Below are 18,606 nucleotides of genomic sequence, written 5' to 3'. Positions count from 1 at the left end.
GTGTGGGTGACCTGCCAGTATACGGACTAGAACAGTTCAGCGTACAAATCAGTATCGTAAAGTTGGGATTTTTTTCTTGCTCCTGTTTTTCTTATTTGGTTCAGTTAGGTTGGCCTTTTGCTACAATTGCATGATAAAAACGCATGCATATGAACATACACACACACAAACAATTATTTACAAAACTCCATATAAAAATATGGAATACATGTTAACAAATCCTATTTTTGTGTAGTAGATTCTTCCTTCCCACCCTTGCGTGCCTCAACTTATCATAAAACAGGGAGCACATGCTCCCCTCTATGCCTTGCAATTTCCACCGTCGTCTGCAACGTACTGCAGATGGGTAATCCATTTCTGATCTAGCCACACTGCCTGCAAAGTCCACATCAGCCCTGTGCAACAGGCGCAGCAGCACACACCACTCTAGTTTACCTATGAAGCAATTAAGGCGAGGAACCTTAACACCAAACGCAGCAGCCGAGGGGGTAGATTTCTCACACTTACATTGACAGGCCCCGACATCTGCCTCCTTTGCTCTGTGATGAACTTTGTGATCATCCAAGTGCCAGAAGACAGTGACCAACCCAGCTAGTGACCACGCCTGCTGAACTGGCTGCTCAGAGTCAGGCTCACTCCTCTGCCTTCTGCCCTGCCTCCCAGTTTTCTACTCCTGTGTTCACCAGGAGCACTGGTCTTGTGCTTCATAGGAAAAGGGCGGGAGGAGCAGTGTAGCAGGGGGATCAGCTGAGGGGCCTTTCCAGAGACAGGTGTCCATAGAGGTGGGTGAAAATCTGGGAGACACAATGGAAGGAAAACAGAGAGACAGTGCGCGTGTGCCTGAGTCAGGACAAAGGAGGAGGAACAATGAAACAGAAATAAGGGCAAAACAGGAAATTTAAAAAAAAAAAAAAAAAAAAAAAAAAGGAGGTGGGATTGAAAGAGGAGAACTAGGAACTGTCTTGCCACGTTCACATCATGAGTTGCATTCAGTCTTTTCTCTACCTGTGCCGTATCATACTGCCCCAGCAGATGTTCCCTTGAGGGTTAGGAGGGTGACTGAGAAGCGTTGCTTTGATGAGGGTGAGTCTGGGAACCAAGAGTGGACAGATTTTTTCAAAAGCCTACATGTCACTCTGCTAATTCATTTCTTTTTTTGGCTTCTTACATCCTGATTTGGAAGGAAAAGAAAGTTACCAAATATATTGCCAAAACCCGACACTCTCCAAAGCCATGTCATCTCTCCCTGTACTTTAGGATGCCCCTCTCTTCCTACTTCCTTGAGAGGAAACTCAATTCCTCTTCCAATGAGCAATTCTGTCTGGCCCTACGTTTGGGACACATGGGCTGGAGCCTCTCTGAAGAGCAAGAGGCCACACGAGCAGATCTACGGCAAGGGCTGAGAGCTGTGCCCGGTCAGAGAACCCCTCACTGCACCATGCCTGCACTGGAGATGTACCAACAAATAGCAAATTAACAATGAGTATCTGCATCAAAATTGGCAAATGTATTGGCACAGTCAGGAACTTCTAACAGGTATATCAGGATTTTTCACATTCTCGTAGCAAATAAATAGCTTATGTACATTTCCCCTCTCCCCCCCCACTACTCCTACTGGTTTTGTCTTCACTTAAATCACTGGCCATTTCTAATGTGACAAAACAGAGCATAGGAACACGTGCTGAAAATTAACTAAAATATAACAACATAATTAAAGAGATTTAGAAAGGAAACCAGAAAGTGATAGAGACCTGGCATCAGCTTGCCACTAAGGACATGGGCAGCTACGCCAGACATGCAGAATTTTAGCAAGTCACCCAGCCAGGCTTTCCAGACAGAGAAAGGCAAGGGCATTGTTGGCTTTTGTGTCTTTCTTTGGATGCTCGCAGCTCACGGTACTTATGTTAGATTAATACTGCTGACTATATATTCCGTATATTGAGGTTAAATAACTGATAGTGTCATGGCTGCTGGCCACTTCTCCCCAGCCCTTCTCCTAATTAACTGGCCTTTTTCATCTTTACTCCTCTCCTGGGAAATGCTGACATTTTTTCCAGAGTGGACACTATGTGCCATTCACTCAGCGCAAGATCAAACACGCTCTCTTCTAGGCCACTTCTTCCTTTCCCTCCTTTTGCTTGTGCTGAGGGTGGACACCAACGTGGGCACTGACTTACATCCATACAGCTGGGACTGTAATGCGACGAGCTGCACAACAGCACGTTTTTTCAGTGCTTGTCCCGATTCCTCTGTTGGAAAATAACCTTATTTGCTTCAGTAACGCTATAAGCACAAGCGTGCGGTGGGCCCCGATTCAGCAGTGCTTTCTGCCTCCCACACCGATCCGGTAGAACTGTTCACGTGAGGGCAGATAATTCAAGGAGGAAAAATGGAAGAATCGCATCCTTTAAAAACTAGATGTAATTTCTCCATGGCAGTTTCCCACTGCTTTCCATTTTTTTCCTTCAACCATGCACTCATTTTGAAAATGCATCATTTAAAACAATCAAATTCTCAGAAGAAATTTTTTTTGCAATTCCCTTTTTCAGAAAGGTTTGCACGCAAACTGAAAATGTTCAGGTTTCCCAGGCAGTTGAACCTTGTCCGCTCAGGCAGAAGCCCATGATAGCTTACGTTATTTAGCATGGCATTATCCCATACTGTTTACTTACAGCTCGCTGAAAATAAGGGATGATGGAACACATTTTCCTGGGCACACCCTGGCTTTATTCTTAGTAAATTGTTTACTATATTCTCGGCCTAGAAACTCACGTTACTCCAAGCCCTTTTTAAAAAACATGCCCAATTGGAGCAGCCACTTTCAGCTGTGGGGAGAAGTTGACAATAACCCTTTCAGCACCTCCACTGGGTAGCAAAGGGGGTGACTTCGGAAGACAGCTTGGCCACCTCCTGTGGGACAGAGCTGCTGCAATGGGAGAGCAAGAACAGGAGGAAAACAGGGATTTGCCAAATTCAGAGAATGAGCTTTGGGGGTGGGGGAATCCACTAACAAAATAAACGGGAAATTAAATTCACCTCTTTTTTCCTCCCACGTCTCCCATCTATGCCTGCTTGGAGAGAACAACGTGGTGCCTAGACATTAGGACTAACAATGCCACAACTCAGCAACATTACACAAACACAAGGGTCACGCTTCACCTTTGGCTGGACTCGAGGGAATCGTCCCTTTTCTCCTGTGGAGGTTAATGCTGCATCCTGGTGACCAGCACAGGTACCATCGGTACAGGAATGCATGCCCTCACCACAGTGCTTATAGCTCAGCCTGTGGCTACCTGCACAGGGACAGGAACGCCGGTCACGGGAAGCACCTGAGCTGTGCTGAAGACCATACTGTGGCCGTGCGGGGTGGACAGTGTGCACCAACCCCGGGGAGGTTCTACAGAAACTAAAGCTGTGTTAGAAATGAGACTCATGTCATGCTGCTACCGCGATGCATTTCTCCATGTGCAAATATAATACTTAATAAAGCATCTTCTATTGTCCTTCCAAACCCATCCAAACAACAGCATCAAATATGCTATAAAACACAGGTGTCACTTCTTACTTTTACGTGGAAACTTTGAGTTTCACAGGGACAAGTTTTGTAACTCTCTTCTACAAATTAGGAAGCTTGACTATCCAGAACTAAAACAAAATGCTAGAAAAAAAATCCATTCTATATTCACATACATATGTATTTTACGTGCATGTATGCACGCACGTGTGCAGCCAACCCTGTGCCTCTGTGTACTGTTCTGAACAATACTAGGTCACTTATACGGAAAATTGCCTGTATTTAAATAAGGTGCAACTCCTTCTTCCTGCTCCAAACAACGTCCATGGACACTGCTGCAGGTCCAAACGCATCTCTTTCCTGGTTATATTTACAAATGGAAATGGATTATATTTATAAACAGAAATTAAAGTGGAACAGCGTAGTCTCATTTCAGACTAAGTTTGGCTGCTGTAGTGCTCCTCTCTGAAGTTTGGTAAGTCTACACCCTATATTTTCCCACACACTGCTTATCACGTCTGCAGTACCATAAATCTGCTAACCTTTCCTACCACTTCTACTGCTAATTAGGCTTCATCAGGGTTTTCACTCTTACGCTCCCTACGTTAGATAAATGCAGTGGCAGCTAAGCACGCTGTAAGAACTGCTAACTGCATTACGGGTTATCAGAGCAGTTCCAGTGGTCATGCTAAACAGGTGATAATGACAGTGGGAATATTTTGGCAAAACAGACTTGTGTGGACACTGCCAGCGAGTCAACAAACCCTACTTATCATTCCCTAAGTAGTCCCCATAAAATATTTCAAAGAAAGAGAAATAATAACTTTTTGTCCCTTTTTTTTGGGGGGGGGGCACGACATGACACCAACCAAATTAACCTGCCCCCACTGAACCTGAGGTGTATCTAGTAGTATAAAAGGCAAAAGTTATTTATTTTAATTTCTAGAAAAAGCCCCTCCAAAAGTATATTTAAAAACTACTAGCATTTCAGCAAGAGTTGATAGTTATTGAAAGCTGCACAAACAACAACCACCACAAAACTTGCCTGAAAATGTAATAATAAAAATGTAAGTTAATTTACGTGTGTCCTTTATTAGAGCGGTCTCTATAGCCAGAAATGAGATGGCAGCATACCACTGCTAATGCAAATATTATAGCCAAATATATTTGTGGTAACAGATTTAAAAAAGCAAGAATGAGAACTGATGTGCAGATGATCTGTAAAAGATTCGAATACTAATAAAAATTGGGGGGAGGGAGGGTAGAAGGAGGGGAGGGTAAGAGTGTTAATCATTATTTCATGAGGCCCGTATTCACAAAGCAATTTTTTACAGATGGTTGGAGGTATTTCTCAGCCCTTAACTGACAGGAATACAGGAGGCTCAGAGGCCTTAAGCAGCAATTCTATTCATAGGCCCTTAGCCTTTATATAATTGTATTAAGTGCAGTAACAGACGTAAATTAACATGCACTGACCCCATGCTCCTAGCAATGTATGCCTTGACCTTTTAAAAAACCTCAAGAGCAGTACTAGTTTAATATTTGATACATCCTCTTTTGGGGGAGATTAAATGCTGGTCTAGGAGGTGTATGTACTTGAAGCTCTAACAGGCCTTTTCCATCTTTGGCTACGAGGATCTGCTTTTCTTTCCTATCTGTAAATAAACAGTTTGTCTATTTTGGTGGTAAACTAGCTGATACTAGTAAAGCGCTGCTAAGCTTTACGGCTCCTAACGAAGTGTTTGACCTAAGTCAGGTGGCAACGGAGTCCCTAACCTCTGAAGACATCTGCCCATAATGGCAGCTTTCTGAAGGAAGACATTTTTGTTGTTTTACAGCAAATTGTACATAGCAATTCGTGAGCAGATAACGGTCGTTGAGAAATTAGATGCCAAAATGAAAGGACAAAATTGACTTCTTGCAAAAAGCCTTCCTATGTATTTTAGTTACTCATAAATTGAATTTAAAATTCAAAATACAGTAAATGTAAAGAGACTTTGCTGTAGTTACTCATCGATAAACTTTTAATTTTGTAACTGGAATGTATTTCCTCTTTCTCCAAAACTGCCAGGTCTGGAAACAAAGCAGGGGATGATCACTAAACATGACTGAAAACAATATGTTCTGTTGTTTTACTGGGAGGGGGTCCTTTTGCTTTTAAAACACGTGCTATTAATTAATTTGCCTCTCAATTTTCTACCTCACGATTACAGTGGTCGGCAGAAAATTGTACTAGCTGTCTCAAGGATCGTGGATTAAAAAAAAAAAAAAAGAAAAAGAAGAAACCTCCGAGACAAAAACTACGAGAACTGCAAATGTCGGACAATGCATTTAACTATGAAGTGGAAAAGAGCGTTAACTAGTGAATAAAGAAGGAAAGATGAGATAAAGAAGGAGATTTTTTTTTTAGGCAAAGCCCACTAACTTTTTTCCTTCCCCACCTTCTTACGACGACAGGTTTCATCTGAAATCAATGCGATGGCCTTTTTGTATATAATTTATATAAACTTTAAGTGGATTTTTCTGCCTCTTTCAATGCCCTGACCTCCCCTCTGCCAACCCGGGCCTTCCCCTGTGTGGACGAGGGGTGGCTGCCCGTACCCGGGGGCGGCAGGTGCTGCCCTGGGCCCTGCCTGGGCTGGGGGCCCCGGGGCGGCCGCTGCTTAGCGCTGCGTTAGGCCGGGCCTGGCTGTAACCACCGCCGGGGTCAAAGGGGAGGGCGGCAGCCGGGGAGCCGGGACGGGGGCTGCGGCACCCTCCCCGGGCACACGGGCGCCCGTGTGCCCGGGGAGGGTGCCGCAGCCCCCGTCCCGGCTCCCCGGTCTGTGTGAGGGCCCCGAGCCCCCCGCCTCAGCCTGAGGGAGCCCCGGGGGTGTGGGGGAAGCCCTTTGCGTCGCAGCTCTCACCTGCCTGCGGCCCTCGCTGCTCCCGCGGCGCCTCCGACCTCGACGGCGCGGCCGCACCTGAGGGGAAAGGCAGAGGGAGAGGAGGGTTAACCGGGTCGGGGGTGGCGGCACGCCTGCCTACTCCCGCTGGGGTCTCCGCTCCTCCCCGACTCACCTGGCTGCGGCTTGCCCTGACGCCTAGAGGGGAGCGGAGACCTGCCCACGGCCCCACCCGGGGTCCCTTTCACCCGTGGGGACACACATGCGGACACACACAGAGCCCCAGCATAGAGACCCCCCCCAGCTGCCCCAGGCCCGCAGCAGAGGGACGAGCGGCCCGGCCCCGGCTCAGCACCTCGGGGGAGGCGAGGCCAGGCCAAGCTGGGGCGCGCCCCGGCAGGGCCGGGCGGGGGCCCGGCGGGAGGAGGAGAGGGCAGGGGCCTCCCCCGGGACGGCCCGGAGGGGGCTGCCGGGGGTGGGTGCCTCGTCGGCAGGGGCAGGCCCGGCAGCGGCCCGGATGGCCCGACGTGTCTAACTTTCCTGCAGCGGATAGAAACCTTTGAGGGCCGAGGGAAGGGAGAGGGGAAGGGCGGAGTGGGGCAGGGCGGGGTGAGGCAGAGGTGCCCCGTGGAGCTGCAGCGGCTGCGGAGCCCGACTCGGGGTAGCCCCCGAGCAGAGAGGAGCGGTTCCCGCTCCCGCCCGCAGCAGCAGCAGCCCTTAGCATGGCAGCAACAGTTGGCTGGCAAGGTAAAGAGACGTGGAGCTGCACCACCGTCGCTCGGATTTCCACTCGCGCCTGAGCTGCCCCCCCCCCCCAAATCACTCCTGGTTTCAGTCCTCTTGAGGGACGACGGTAGGCAGGGAAGAGAGAGGATGCTTTTTTAGCCTTAGCTTGGCTGATCCCTCTTATCACTTCTCTTTTCTTTTTTTCCCAAGTTCCCTCTAGTACCTTGTCTCTCCTTTTAAAATATGCTCACATGAATAAAACCCCTATAAAGAGGTTTGCTGGCGACCGGAAAGGACAATCACTTTTTTTTCTCTAAATAGGAGAGGATAAATAATTATGAAAATGCGCGTCTACTTGAAAGATACTGTGACCCTTCCACCTCTGTTTTCATCAAGCCAGACAGTGCTCAAGCTACGTGTCCTGAGCAAGAAGGAAAGGAGGGAGGGGAGCAATGAGGTGCTTTTCCTTCGCCTTCGCTCCCCGCTTATCCCTTAGCCGGCCTTTTACTCTTTTCTAAAGTGCAGGCAGATCCTCAAAATCTCTTTTATCTCTCGAGAAATATTAACTCTTAGCCTCGACTGTGGTCCTCGCCCGATCTCTCCAATGCAGGCTTCCCTGAAATGCAAGATCAGCCCTTTCTCAGCCGGATCTCCCTCCGTGCCGCTGTCGGGGGAGCAGAGGGGAGAACCCTTCTAGTCTCTAACAGTTGAGACATTAGATCGCCCCCCCCCCCCCTTTTATTTTACAGCCGGGTGAACCACAGGCCCCTGTGTTGCGTCAAGCGGCCACTCTGCTACCAACTTGCTGCTGAGATCTTGTCTCTTTCACGAGGCTGATCTGCACGGACAGATCTGCTCTTAATCGCTCCTTCTTTTGGGGGGCGGCAAGCAGGGAGGATTTCTCTTTGCTATTTATTGCTTGCTCACGGAATCCGGGCTGGTAATTACTGCAAAGAGAGGGAAAATGCAGCTTCCCCAACTCCTGCCTGAGATGCTCTCAGTGCTGTGTGCATGCACAAGGCAGTTTCAGAACCAGAGAGAGCTGGTGCTGATGCTGCTTTGCTCGCTTGCAATCACCTCGTCCAAAAGCATCGCCTCGGCTGGGTTTTCCCCCGGATTCTGCCTTTTTTACCCTTTTCGGGGGCACTAGCTTTTGGGGAAAGAGTGATCGGAGAGATCGCCGGACTGCAAGTTGCTTAAAATCAGGTTGGAAGTGGGCAGGGGGGAGGGAGGCGCCTTTGGCAAGCGCTTCCATGGTGCATCTCCTGCTAACTGGGGTCTCCCCCAAACCGCGGCAGATCCGTGCGCCTCCCCCTCCTCCTCCCTCCCTATTATTTATGGGGTGATCCCAGTAAATCCCACCCTCCCCACCTCGAAATAAGCCGAGGCTCCCGGTTACAGAGCATTTAGTGAATCGCTCCGAAGATGATTTTTTTTTTTTTATGAATTAATCTCGACCAGCTAGGACACCCGTATTTTTTAAACACAGCTATGCCCTGGAAGGAGGGGAGGGGGAGAAAGGTGAGGGGCGGAGAACTTTTAGGAAGTTTTATTCTATTTTTATTTTTCCATTAATGAAATAAAAACCACCATACAGTTATCCGAATAAACGTGTGATCTGCTCCGTTAGGCAAAAGTCGATTAAAAAGTTAGGCTAGTAGGCGACGGTGAATATTTGAACGTCTGGGGGACCAAGCGGAGTAGGAAAGGGGGGAAAGGGTGTTTATTTCTCTCGCTACATATATATCTAGAGAGACACATGTATACACTCACAGCATGGGGGGGGGGGGGGGGCTGGACGGGGGAAAGGGAAAGGTGCCAGGAATTAATAATAGAAGCCCATAGAGTCTAGATAAGTCCAAGGCTCGGCGATCGCAGCTGCTGCTCCTTCGGCGAATGCGCCCTCCGCGAATGCTTTTTGGGGTAAGGGCTTCCCGGGTAGGTAGTTATGTACAGCAAGCCCAGACCGCAAAAAGATTCGCGAAGGACAAAGTCTCCCGCGGCTTCCTACATCCATCCATCCGGCTGCCACCACAACATCCACAGGACCCACGGGCGATCGGTTCCGCCATCCCCCGCCACGCCGGGTCCCCACCCCCCATCCCCACCAAGTCCCGCTCCGAAAACCCGGGACCCCGCCAGGGCGAGGCGGCGGCGGCGGCGGGGGGGGGGGGATACCGCCGCTCCTCCCCCCCCCCCCCCCCCGGCGGGGCCGAGGCCGGCGGCGCGGGGCCGCGGGAGCGTGGCGGAGCGCGGCGTGTCCGCGGCCCCGCTCCGCGCGGAGGCTCCGGCGCTGGGCACGGGCGCTGCGTAAAGAGAAAACTCTCCCCCCTGAGCGCTAAATAAATAGAGAGCAGGCGGGCAGCTCATTGGTGCGGGCTAAAATCGTCACCCACCAATCAGGCGGCGCCTCACATTGCCTAGTTCGGCTTTTTTTTTTTTCCTTTTTTTTTTTTTTTTTTTCCCCCCGAAAGGGGGAGCGGAGAGGAGAGGAGAGGAGAGGAGCGGAGAGGAGAGGAGAGGAGAGGAGAGGAGAGGAGCGGAGAGGAGAGGAGAGGAGAGGAGAGGAGCGGAGAGGAGAGGAGAGGAGAGGAGAGGAGAGGAGAGGAGAGGAGAGGAGAGGAGAGCGGGAGGGAGGGAGGGAAGGAAGGAAAGAAGGAAGGAAGGAAGAAAGGAAGGAAGAAAGGGAAAAGAAAAGGGGAAAAAAAAAAAAAGCCCTCTCCATGTCTAATTAGTCACCAAATCCGCGACAAGAGCACGTCCGAGACCGCGGCCGAGCCAGCCCAGACCCCTCCTCGCCCCTGCCGCCCCCCCCAAACCCCTCTCCGGGAAGCCGCTGCCAAAGGGGCGCCGTTAAGCTAAGGACCAGCCCCACCGCCGGGGGGCCCGGGGCGCGGAGCCGCTGCTCCCCCCGGCGGGGGCGCCCCGGGCCGCCTGCCACCTCCCGGCGGGCAGCCGGGGACATGGGGGACCCGCCGCCGCCTTCCCCCCCCCAGCGCGGGGAGCCGGCCAGCCCCGAGGGGCGACCCTCCCGGGGCGGCGGGGTACGCGGGACGCCCCCTCCTCTCCGCTCCTTAGCGCCGTAACACCGTCCCGGGCGCTGAGCCACCCGGCCACCGCCGCCGGCGGGGACACCCGCTCGGTAAAAGTTTCCGGGACATGTCACTGAACTCCAGAGGTCTTCTACTGAAAGCCTGCGGGGAACCAGCGGCCCCGCCAGTGCCCGGCGGCAGCAGGAGCAAGGCAAACACACGTCCGCGTCCACGTCGCGTCCTGCCCGCCCGCACGAGTTGGGGCAGGGACCCGCGGGGGACCGGAGGGGACTCGCACCTCGTCCCAAACTCCAGAACTTGCGAGTCCACCGCTGCCCCGCGGCGGCAAAGGGTCCCGCGAGCGAGGCGCGGGAAGCCCACGCGAGACACCTCCGCGCGAGTCCCAGCCCGCACCGCCGCGGCTCCCTCCCCTCGGTCGCACCGACGCTCCTGCCCGCCGGGCGGCACGACGCCCCGCGCCTCCCAAGCCCCCAGCGAGCCCAGCGGCAGCGGCGCGGCGGAGCGGAGCGGAGCGGAGCGGAGCGGAGCGCGGGAGGGCGGGCAGGGCGGCCGGGGCAGCGCAGGCAGCAGAAGTTTGAAAACCCCCAGCACTTACCTGGCGGGGCGCGTCCCTGGCCGCTCCGGGGAGTCCCGCGCGGGGTGCGACCATCACCAACAGTGGTTTTTTTTTGGTTTTGTTTTTTTTTTTAGAAAGCCCAAAAGCAAAGCGTCCCTTCCTCCAGGTATGTATATAAGTTACTGTACTGTGTGGGAGGGTCACGATCTCACTAGGTGCAGAAGATTCCCCGGGATTAACCCCTCCTCTCCCTTCCCCTTCTGCAACTTGTTGAGGATTTTATACACACACGCGCGCAGGCACGCACACACACGGGCGCACACACACACGGGCACACACACGCGGGCGCGCACACACACACACGGACGGGAGAGCAAGGAGAAAGCGAGCTCCGCGGAGTCCGGCTGCCCCCCGACGCCGTTGTGATTGGATGGTCTTTTCATGGAGAGGGGACGTCTCAAGTCGAAGTCACGATTTCTCCTCAGTTTGGAACCATCTGTGACTGGAGCCATGACGCAGCCAGAGCACATTACTCACTTTTACAGTCACGACTTGGAAATCCGTGCAGTTTCCAACCAAAATTACACCGCCACCATTGAATTATTTAATAGGATCCAGTTAAGGGTAATCTTATGCATTGTGCCAAGAGAGGCAACGATCTAGGAGGGGAGGGCTGGGAAGGCGAGGGAGGGGGCGAGGAAGGAGGGCATTTCTTGTTTCTAATGACTGTTTTATAGAGATATATTAAGAGTTGCAATGATTGGCTACACGTGTTGTAAGGGGATTTTTTTTTCTTTAAAAAACCAAACAAACAAACCAGATATCGGGTCCGCTTGTAAATACGACCACGCAAGCTCGGGGAAGGGACGGTTTAGACATTAAGGGCAGCCGTGGGTGGAGTACCGTGCTGTGAATTCAGGCGCTGGTGTTTGATTAACTGCAAGAAATGATGTCTTTTGTATGCCTAGATTAGAGCCATTGCATGCGGTCTTGGCCAGGAGGTGCTCTCACCCCCCAACCCAATGTGCTGTGCTATACTGATGTTCATGGCTGCATCATGCCATTGTCTGCAGGATCCGCAATTGTTGCTGGGCTTTGTGTGGTAGGTGCACCATTTTCTAAGCTTGCTTTTACTCTGAGGCTATGGCTAAACGTGCTTAGGGGAAAGCTGCTGCCTTGGCTATTGTCTGCCTTTTGCATTTTCCACCCCTTGCAGGTCTGAGTCTGCGGCTAAGCCCCCCTCCACGGCAGTTTCGGAGGGATACCATCGTGCGGGATAACGGGGTGGTGCGTGCGAGTGCCGGACGGTGTTTCCGTGTCTCTTTTAATGCAATCCGAGGACATGTCTTTGCTAGCCGGAATGCCTGTGAACCTGCATGCTCATAGCCTAGCGAGAACTTCCCCGGCTCCCAGGAGCAGCGGGGGGATGGCGGGTGTTTGCAGCACCGAGGTAACCCTACGTACCTACTCCGTACACACCACAACAATCCCCCACTAGTTCGCCTCTAATTCAGTCATTCCACCAACTCATCTGGTGAGGATGTGACTAAGGACGCGAAGGACGGGCAATAATAAAAACAGACACTCGCACACACACGATCTGCGGAAGGTGTGAGCACTTAGAGGGGGAAAATGAGGTGGGAGGAGAAGGGGTGAGTCCAAATAAAGCAACCTATAGCCTCTTATTTTGCGGAGCACCATCATCAGGTACAGGCTCTTTCAAACGCACGGGCGGGAAGGGCAGGCGGCGCCGCGCGGAGGCGCGGCGGCGGGGAAGCCTCCGCGGGAGAGGCGCTCCCGGGCGGCGCTGCGGGGCCCCCGCCCGGCGGGCAGCGGGGCCGGGGCCGACCCCCGCCCGCGGCGGCGGCGGCGGGTTCAGCACCGGGGCGCGGACAGCTCCCGGCGGCAGCCCTGCGGGGAGCGCCCGGCCCTCGCCCCCCGGCCCCGCCGGCGGCGGCCCTGCCTCGCCCCCCCTCGGAAGGCGAAAATAGAGAGGGGGGCGGGTAGGGAGAGGGGCTCAACAGCGCCGACAGAGAGAGAGAGAGAGTTGCAGCTCGCTATTGATTCAGAGATTTACCGACAGGGTGATTCCCCTTTCTGCAAGAATTCCCTGTCTCCGGGCTCCGTGCATGCACCAAATTCACTACGGAGACGAGTATCCCCCCTCTCGCTTTAGAGGAAAAGTAGAAAGGAAGGAAAAAAATAATCCAGGCATGCATAAAATAAAGACAAGACTCACGGCCACTCTCTGCACCATGCACAGGAAAGATCACTACTTACCCAAACGGGAACTCCTCGGTTAGGGGAGGGAGGGGGGAGGGGGGGCGAGGAAAGGGGCGGGGGGGGGGGGGAATCCAACAATTAATTTCCAGACAGGAGTTGGAAAAAAATACTGCGGTGATGTCCAGGTTTTCTTCCACCCGCGCTCGCTTTTTATACAAGTGCAACCCTCTGTCTATTTCTGGAACACGATCAAAACCCTGATGCTATTTTTAGCAGGTACTGGGGGAAAAAATCCACACACAAAGGCATTTCGCTGGAACGCTACGTCCAAAACATTAAATGTGCATTAAGTCTGCCCCCCTACAACACAACCACCCCCAACCACGCACCCCCCTACCCCAGCTTCTTTCTGTACCACCATCCACAGTTGCTTTAGGTGCATCATTGCAGAGAATTAAAAAAAAAAAACAACCAACCCACACCAAACAACCCAAACTGACCGCCTTCCATGCTGTCCTATTGCACAAACCCCTAATCCACAGTTGTATTGAGTCTGTCTCTGTGCCTCTCTGCCTGTTGCCTTGCAAGCATTATTGTGCCTGTCTTCTTGCAGTGTCTTTATAAAGTGGGCTTTGGAAAAAACACAACAACCACCATGCACCAGTTTGCCATCATGCACAAATGTGGATTTCAGGCAGGGATGGTTGCTTTGCCGAGAGACAGAGATGGTTTCAAACAGTGAATTGCACCCAGCACAAAGAAGGGTTGGGTTTTTTTTAAATTCTCTCCTCCCCTCCCAGTGCCTTTCCCCCCTTAAAAAATCCTTTGTTTGGAGAATAAAGGATCTATAAATATATATATGAAAAAAAAGGGTGTGTGTGTGTTTGCGTTCTAGTAATTCACTACGAGGGGGGACTGGGGAAAAAATAGAATCATTAGGGCTTGCAGGCTGCAAGGAGCCAGCCTGAGACTCCTTTGCAAGGCTGCGTCAGTTATCAGCTATTGACGTCACGTTCAGATTCTCCTCTTCAGAGGCTCTAGTTCATCATAAAAGATGTCTGTGCTTGGAGCTTTGTGCTTGCAGTAAGGCACTTCAATTCGAGGAAAAGAGTTAATTAGCAAGCCCCATATTTTGTGTTGTGCAGCTCTCTGTACAGTTGCACAAAAATCCTGAGGGGTGTGCATATGTGTGTTTGTAAGAGAGAGAGAGGGGGATAAAAAAGAATATGCGCTGGGGATGGGGAGATATTCCTTAAAAAACACACACATATCCCATGCAGAAGCACAGGCAGGGAGAACAATCTGCATAGCCAGACCTTGCAAGAACATCTCCCCGCCCTCCCCACCCATCCCCTTCTCGTGGTTAGCAATTTTAACAAAAAGCAGTTTGGATAAAAATCTCAGGTTTTTGAATATTTTTAAGACAAACAGCACGGGGGTAGCTGAATATATTTTAGCATCCTTTCTTTCTCTCTCCCCCTCTCACTACCCCTGCCCCCCCCTCCCCCCCCAATCCGCCCAACAACAGCAGCAGCTAGTTCCCCTACCACCTTACACTTGTATTTGGCTACTGTAGCAAAAGACAGATATTGATAAAACCAGGATTAATTCTGTATATTTGTCAGGCAAACAGCCCCGTCTCCTAGAATGACGCAAATAACAGATTCTATGGCTCTGGTTTTCTATATTCTGCACCCACGCACTCTGCTTGGTCTCCCACGGAATCAGCTACAGAGAGCAATGATCCAGATTATACAGAGAGAGGGGTGGGGGAAAGGGAGAGAATAACAAATGAAATTGCAATTAAAAATTACAATGCTGCTGTGGTCTGTACGCAAATGGCTAAACCTGAGCTTGCACAGTGGCACACACAGACACACACTCTCACCCCCGAGCCCCCTGCCCCAAACCCAGGCATGAATAGCAACCACACAAAAGAGAATTGTCTTGCTGACAAATGCGGGGTTTATCTGGCCAAGAGAGGTATTTCCTTTATGCACCACACCTTTCCCAGCTCCCATTAAGCAAAACACATCTCTGAAACGACCTCGCTTGCCACTAAGTGTGTGAAGAGGAGACAATTAACACATGCAGCCGGGGAGGGGAGGGGGGCCACCAGGAGCCCTTCCACGGTCCCAGAGGAGCTAATGAGGACCTTGAAGAGCAGGTCGTCTTCCCCGTCTCCCAGACAAAGGGACGCAGCTCTTTCTTAAAATGCCTAAAAAAAGGCAAGCGCAAAGGGCTGTTGCTATTTTTAAACACATCTCTCATTTGTTGGAAAATGGCCCTAAAAGCATTAAACAACCTCCCTGTCCCCGGGGACAGGCTCAGACACACACGCCAGCACCCAGGGGAAAGCCAAGGTTCATGGGGACCGTCTCTTCCCCAGGTGAGTATCGAGAGTCCCCTACTACGCCCTACCCACCATCAGCCCACTTCACACCTTGTATGAAGAGAGAAGCAAAATGCCGAGGCAATCAAGAAGCCAGTAAGTTATTTACTGTCTAATCTGTACACACACATTCCTTATTTATTAACTCACTTAATTATTACCAACTTCTTTCGCAGACAATGAATTTCCTAATGTCAATAAACTGCAATCAATGAGGTAAGGCTGTTTCTCCCCCTCTCTCTCTTTTAGCCAGACAATACCATTGCCAACTACTGCTACTAATACAGCAGCACCCGGGGATGAGGGGCATCACACATCTATATGAGATCACATTGTAGGCACTGCCAGGTTCAGGAAGATAGATTAGGTATTTAAAATGACTACACGCACTCTCTGGTAGAAGCAAGCAGACGCATTGCCATTCACACATCTCCGCACACGCCAGCCACGAACCCATCTCCCCAGGACTGGGAGAGATGTACTTCAGATCTGGAAGAACAGCCCAGCTTAAACCGTGCTTTCACCATATACACCTGGAAAGACGGCCTTTACAGCAGTAGTAGCCCAGAAGCCAGAAGGACACGAAGAAATACCACAGCAGGGAAAGACCTTTTACCATGGACAGATTTCGTCACCTCAAGACCCCAGACAAAAAGCCAGCCATGAAACATACCTTCTCCGAGGAGCTGCAACGAAGCTCATCCTGGACGAATAAAAATGTTAGGCCACACAGGAGTTTAAAGATGCAGGTGTGCACACCTAAACTATCTTCTGCCACTCAGACCCAAGAGTGTTCAGACAATCCGCGGCCTACTGCTGAGGGAGGGGATGGTCATCTTCTCTCTTCCCTCCCACACATACCCTAAGAGCTTTGCATTTCTCTGTAGTGTCCACCTCTGTGCATGTGAACAGAGGAAAGCTGTTTAGCTTTAGCTTTTCTCTATTGCAAAGAAAAGGTATCAACATGGTTGTGTACAAAGGATGATCTTGGTGGAAGGTCAGGAGTGGGTACTCTGGCAAGCCCTGCAGCTCCTGGACCTCAGGCCCTCCCCAGCCAGGCAGGTGCCTGGAATTCCCTCCCTGCTTCCCATCCTGAGCAGCTCCTTGCAGTCCCATGTGTGGGTTTTTTTCTGAACTCTCCAATCTTAGTGAAAGAACTAAATCTTTCTACCAAAGGGTTTGACATGTTCTTCTGGAAGCTGTAGTACCATCTTTTAGCCTCAATTTCACAAAAGCAGCCTGCCTGCTCCTTTGCTCTCCTCTGCTTCTCCAAATGTGTCATCTCCATCCCAGCAGAACCATTTCCCGTCTTGCCTGTCTGCTGCTAAAGGCTTGGTGGAAGCAAAGTCCAGTGCCCAGGGAATCTCTGGCTTAAAAAAACAGAAATGGAAACCATCCAAACTGGAAAGAATGTTTGGCAGGCGATTGTGTACCAAACAGCAGTTCCCACTTCTCCTGATCATTAGAAGCACTAAAAGGAAGATTTATCTTCTATCTTGATATTTTAGTTATCAGCAATCTCCTTGTTTCCAAACAACTAAGCCTCCCTACCAATGAAGTCTTAATGAAAGCAACGGATCCTGTATTTTTTCCCTCCACTGAAAAGTAATACCGCTGACACTGGCCGAAGCGGCGGAGTGCCCATCAACTGCGGGTACGCAGCCTTTGACTTAGAGCTACTGGAGGTGCCAAAGTGGGCAGCCCAGTCTCTAACACGTATGAACTGCATATCGGACTGTCCTCACCCTTGGAAATTTCCCTTCCAAACTCTGCCCTAATGGACAATGGCACACATTGGGATACTAGTAGTAGCAGTAGTAAAATATTAGCCTGCACAAAATTGCTGCTCAAAACAACTATGATCTGCCACTTACAAAGTAGTTTAGTTTGCAAGTAAAAGCTATTTTGGTGGTATTCATTACTTGTTTGCAGTTTTGATCCAGCAATTTCAAGGCTCCACCTCTTTCTCATTTTGGCCTGGAAGATGGTTTTCACCTTCTCTCTTCAAGACAACGATCAGCTGGAGGGAGCACTGCAAAATGAGGGGAAAATAGCCTAACAACGTTTTGCTGTAGTTCAAGAGTTACCTCCTCAGAGCCTTGGAGTTCTGCTGACCTGTGAGCCAGGGGTTGATTCATTAATATAATCACTATAACATATTCTCCTAACCCAGCCTTACTCCCACAAACAGTTAGAGTCTGCTCTTGGCCTGGGCAAGTTCACCTGGGCAGCTGAATGATACGTGATATGTTCCAAACATAAGGAGAGCAGAAGACGACCAGAAACAGAGTGAAGCGCCACTAAGATATACCAGAATTTCACAAAAAACCCTCATTTTTTTGACTATAATTCACCTTATATCAGGGCAATCAATGACTTATAACAGTTAACTCTTGTTACAGGAAAATGTAGTACCCAGAGGAAAGAGCAATCACACTGAAATGGAAATAAATTAGAGCAACATCTGTCCTACAGTCTACTGGCTATTACAAGTGGCAAAGTATAAGATAGTGAAAGGACCTGAAGAAGAGTAATTGCTAGTTAAAGCAGGAGATTAGGATCTAGATATTCCTCTTCTAATCACAAATTTACTGCAACAAGTGTTGATCTGAAATTTCTCATGGAAAGGCTTTTTCCTTGAATATTTTTGAGGTTCTCCTCAGATTTCAGGTGAAGTGCCCATCAATTTATGCTTGGTTTATGCACCCATGAAATGAAGATAAGATGATACCTACTTACCTAACCAGGAAGTTCTTGAAGATATCTATAGCATTGAGATAATCAATAAAAGTCATCAGTAAGAAGACAGCAATATTATAAATAATCACAGAAATCAGAGCACACAAGGAAGCACAAGGAGGAAAAGAGTGCTTTTCCTCCAACATCAGAATGAGAGGCTGTGCAGTATGTTAGTAAAGAAAATCTCACCTGTGTCAGAAGATCAAGGACTTATTAAGACTTCAATTTACGGAATTTTTGGAGAATCTGGATTCATAGACCAGGAAACCAACAAAATAGACAACTCACGTGCTAATGTCATCTCACACAGATTGCGTTAATAAACACTTTGAACAGTTTTGGGTTGAAATGCCGGTATACCTGGGTTGCTTTGTTATCTTTAACTTTTCTGTTTACATTATAGAGATATATCATGGCTATAACATGTAAAAGGATAGAAACTGGATCTTCCTCCAATGGCTGCAAAATCAGACCCTAGAGACATACTTCTGTGTAACAGGGATGAAAAGAAGAAAACC

General features: G+C 50.2%; 1 protein-coding gene across 4 annotated transcripts in view; it reads right to left on the bottom strand.

Annotated features, from left to right (window-relative positions):
* LOC143163302 (uncharacterized) overlaps positions 1–13,498 on the bottom strand; it is a 67,510-nt gene extending 54,012 nt beyond the window's left edge. For 2 of the 4 annotated variants that reach the window (XR_012995883.1, XM_076344402.1), the window contains exons 1-2: positions 13,458–13,498; positions 6,421–6,477 (exon numbers count right to left, since the gene is read on the bottom strand). Coding sequence is in view for 2 of the 4 variants with exons in the window: in XM_076344402.1 (XP_076200517.1) it covers positions 6,421–6,477; positions 13,458–13,467 (67 nt within the window). In the remaining 2 variants the exon portion in view is untranslated. Of the gene's footprint in view, positions 1–6,420; positions 6,478–10,773; positions 10,870–13,457 lie in introns of those variants that run through there. The other 2 variants (XR_012995882.1, XM_076344400.1) reach the window with 1 other exon arrangement.
* Between the last annotated feature and the right edge of the window lie 5,108 nt (positions 13,499–18,606).

This window comes from Aptenodytes patagonicus, chromosome 7 (assembly GCF_965638725.1).
Source record: "Aptenodytes patagonicus chromosome 7, bAptPat1.pri.cur, whole genome shotgun sequence".
Taxonomy (NCBI): Eukaryota; Metazoa; Chordata; class Aves; order Sphenisciformes; family Spheniscidae; genus Aptenodytes; species Aptenodytes patagonicus.
This window is presented reverse-complemented; position numbering and strand designations above follow the sequence as displayed.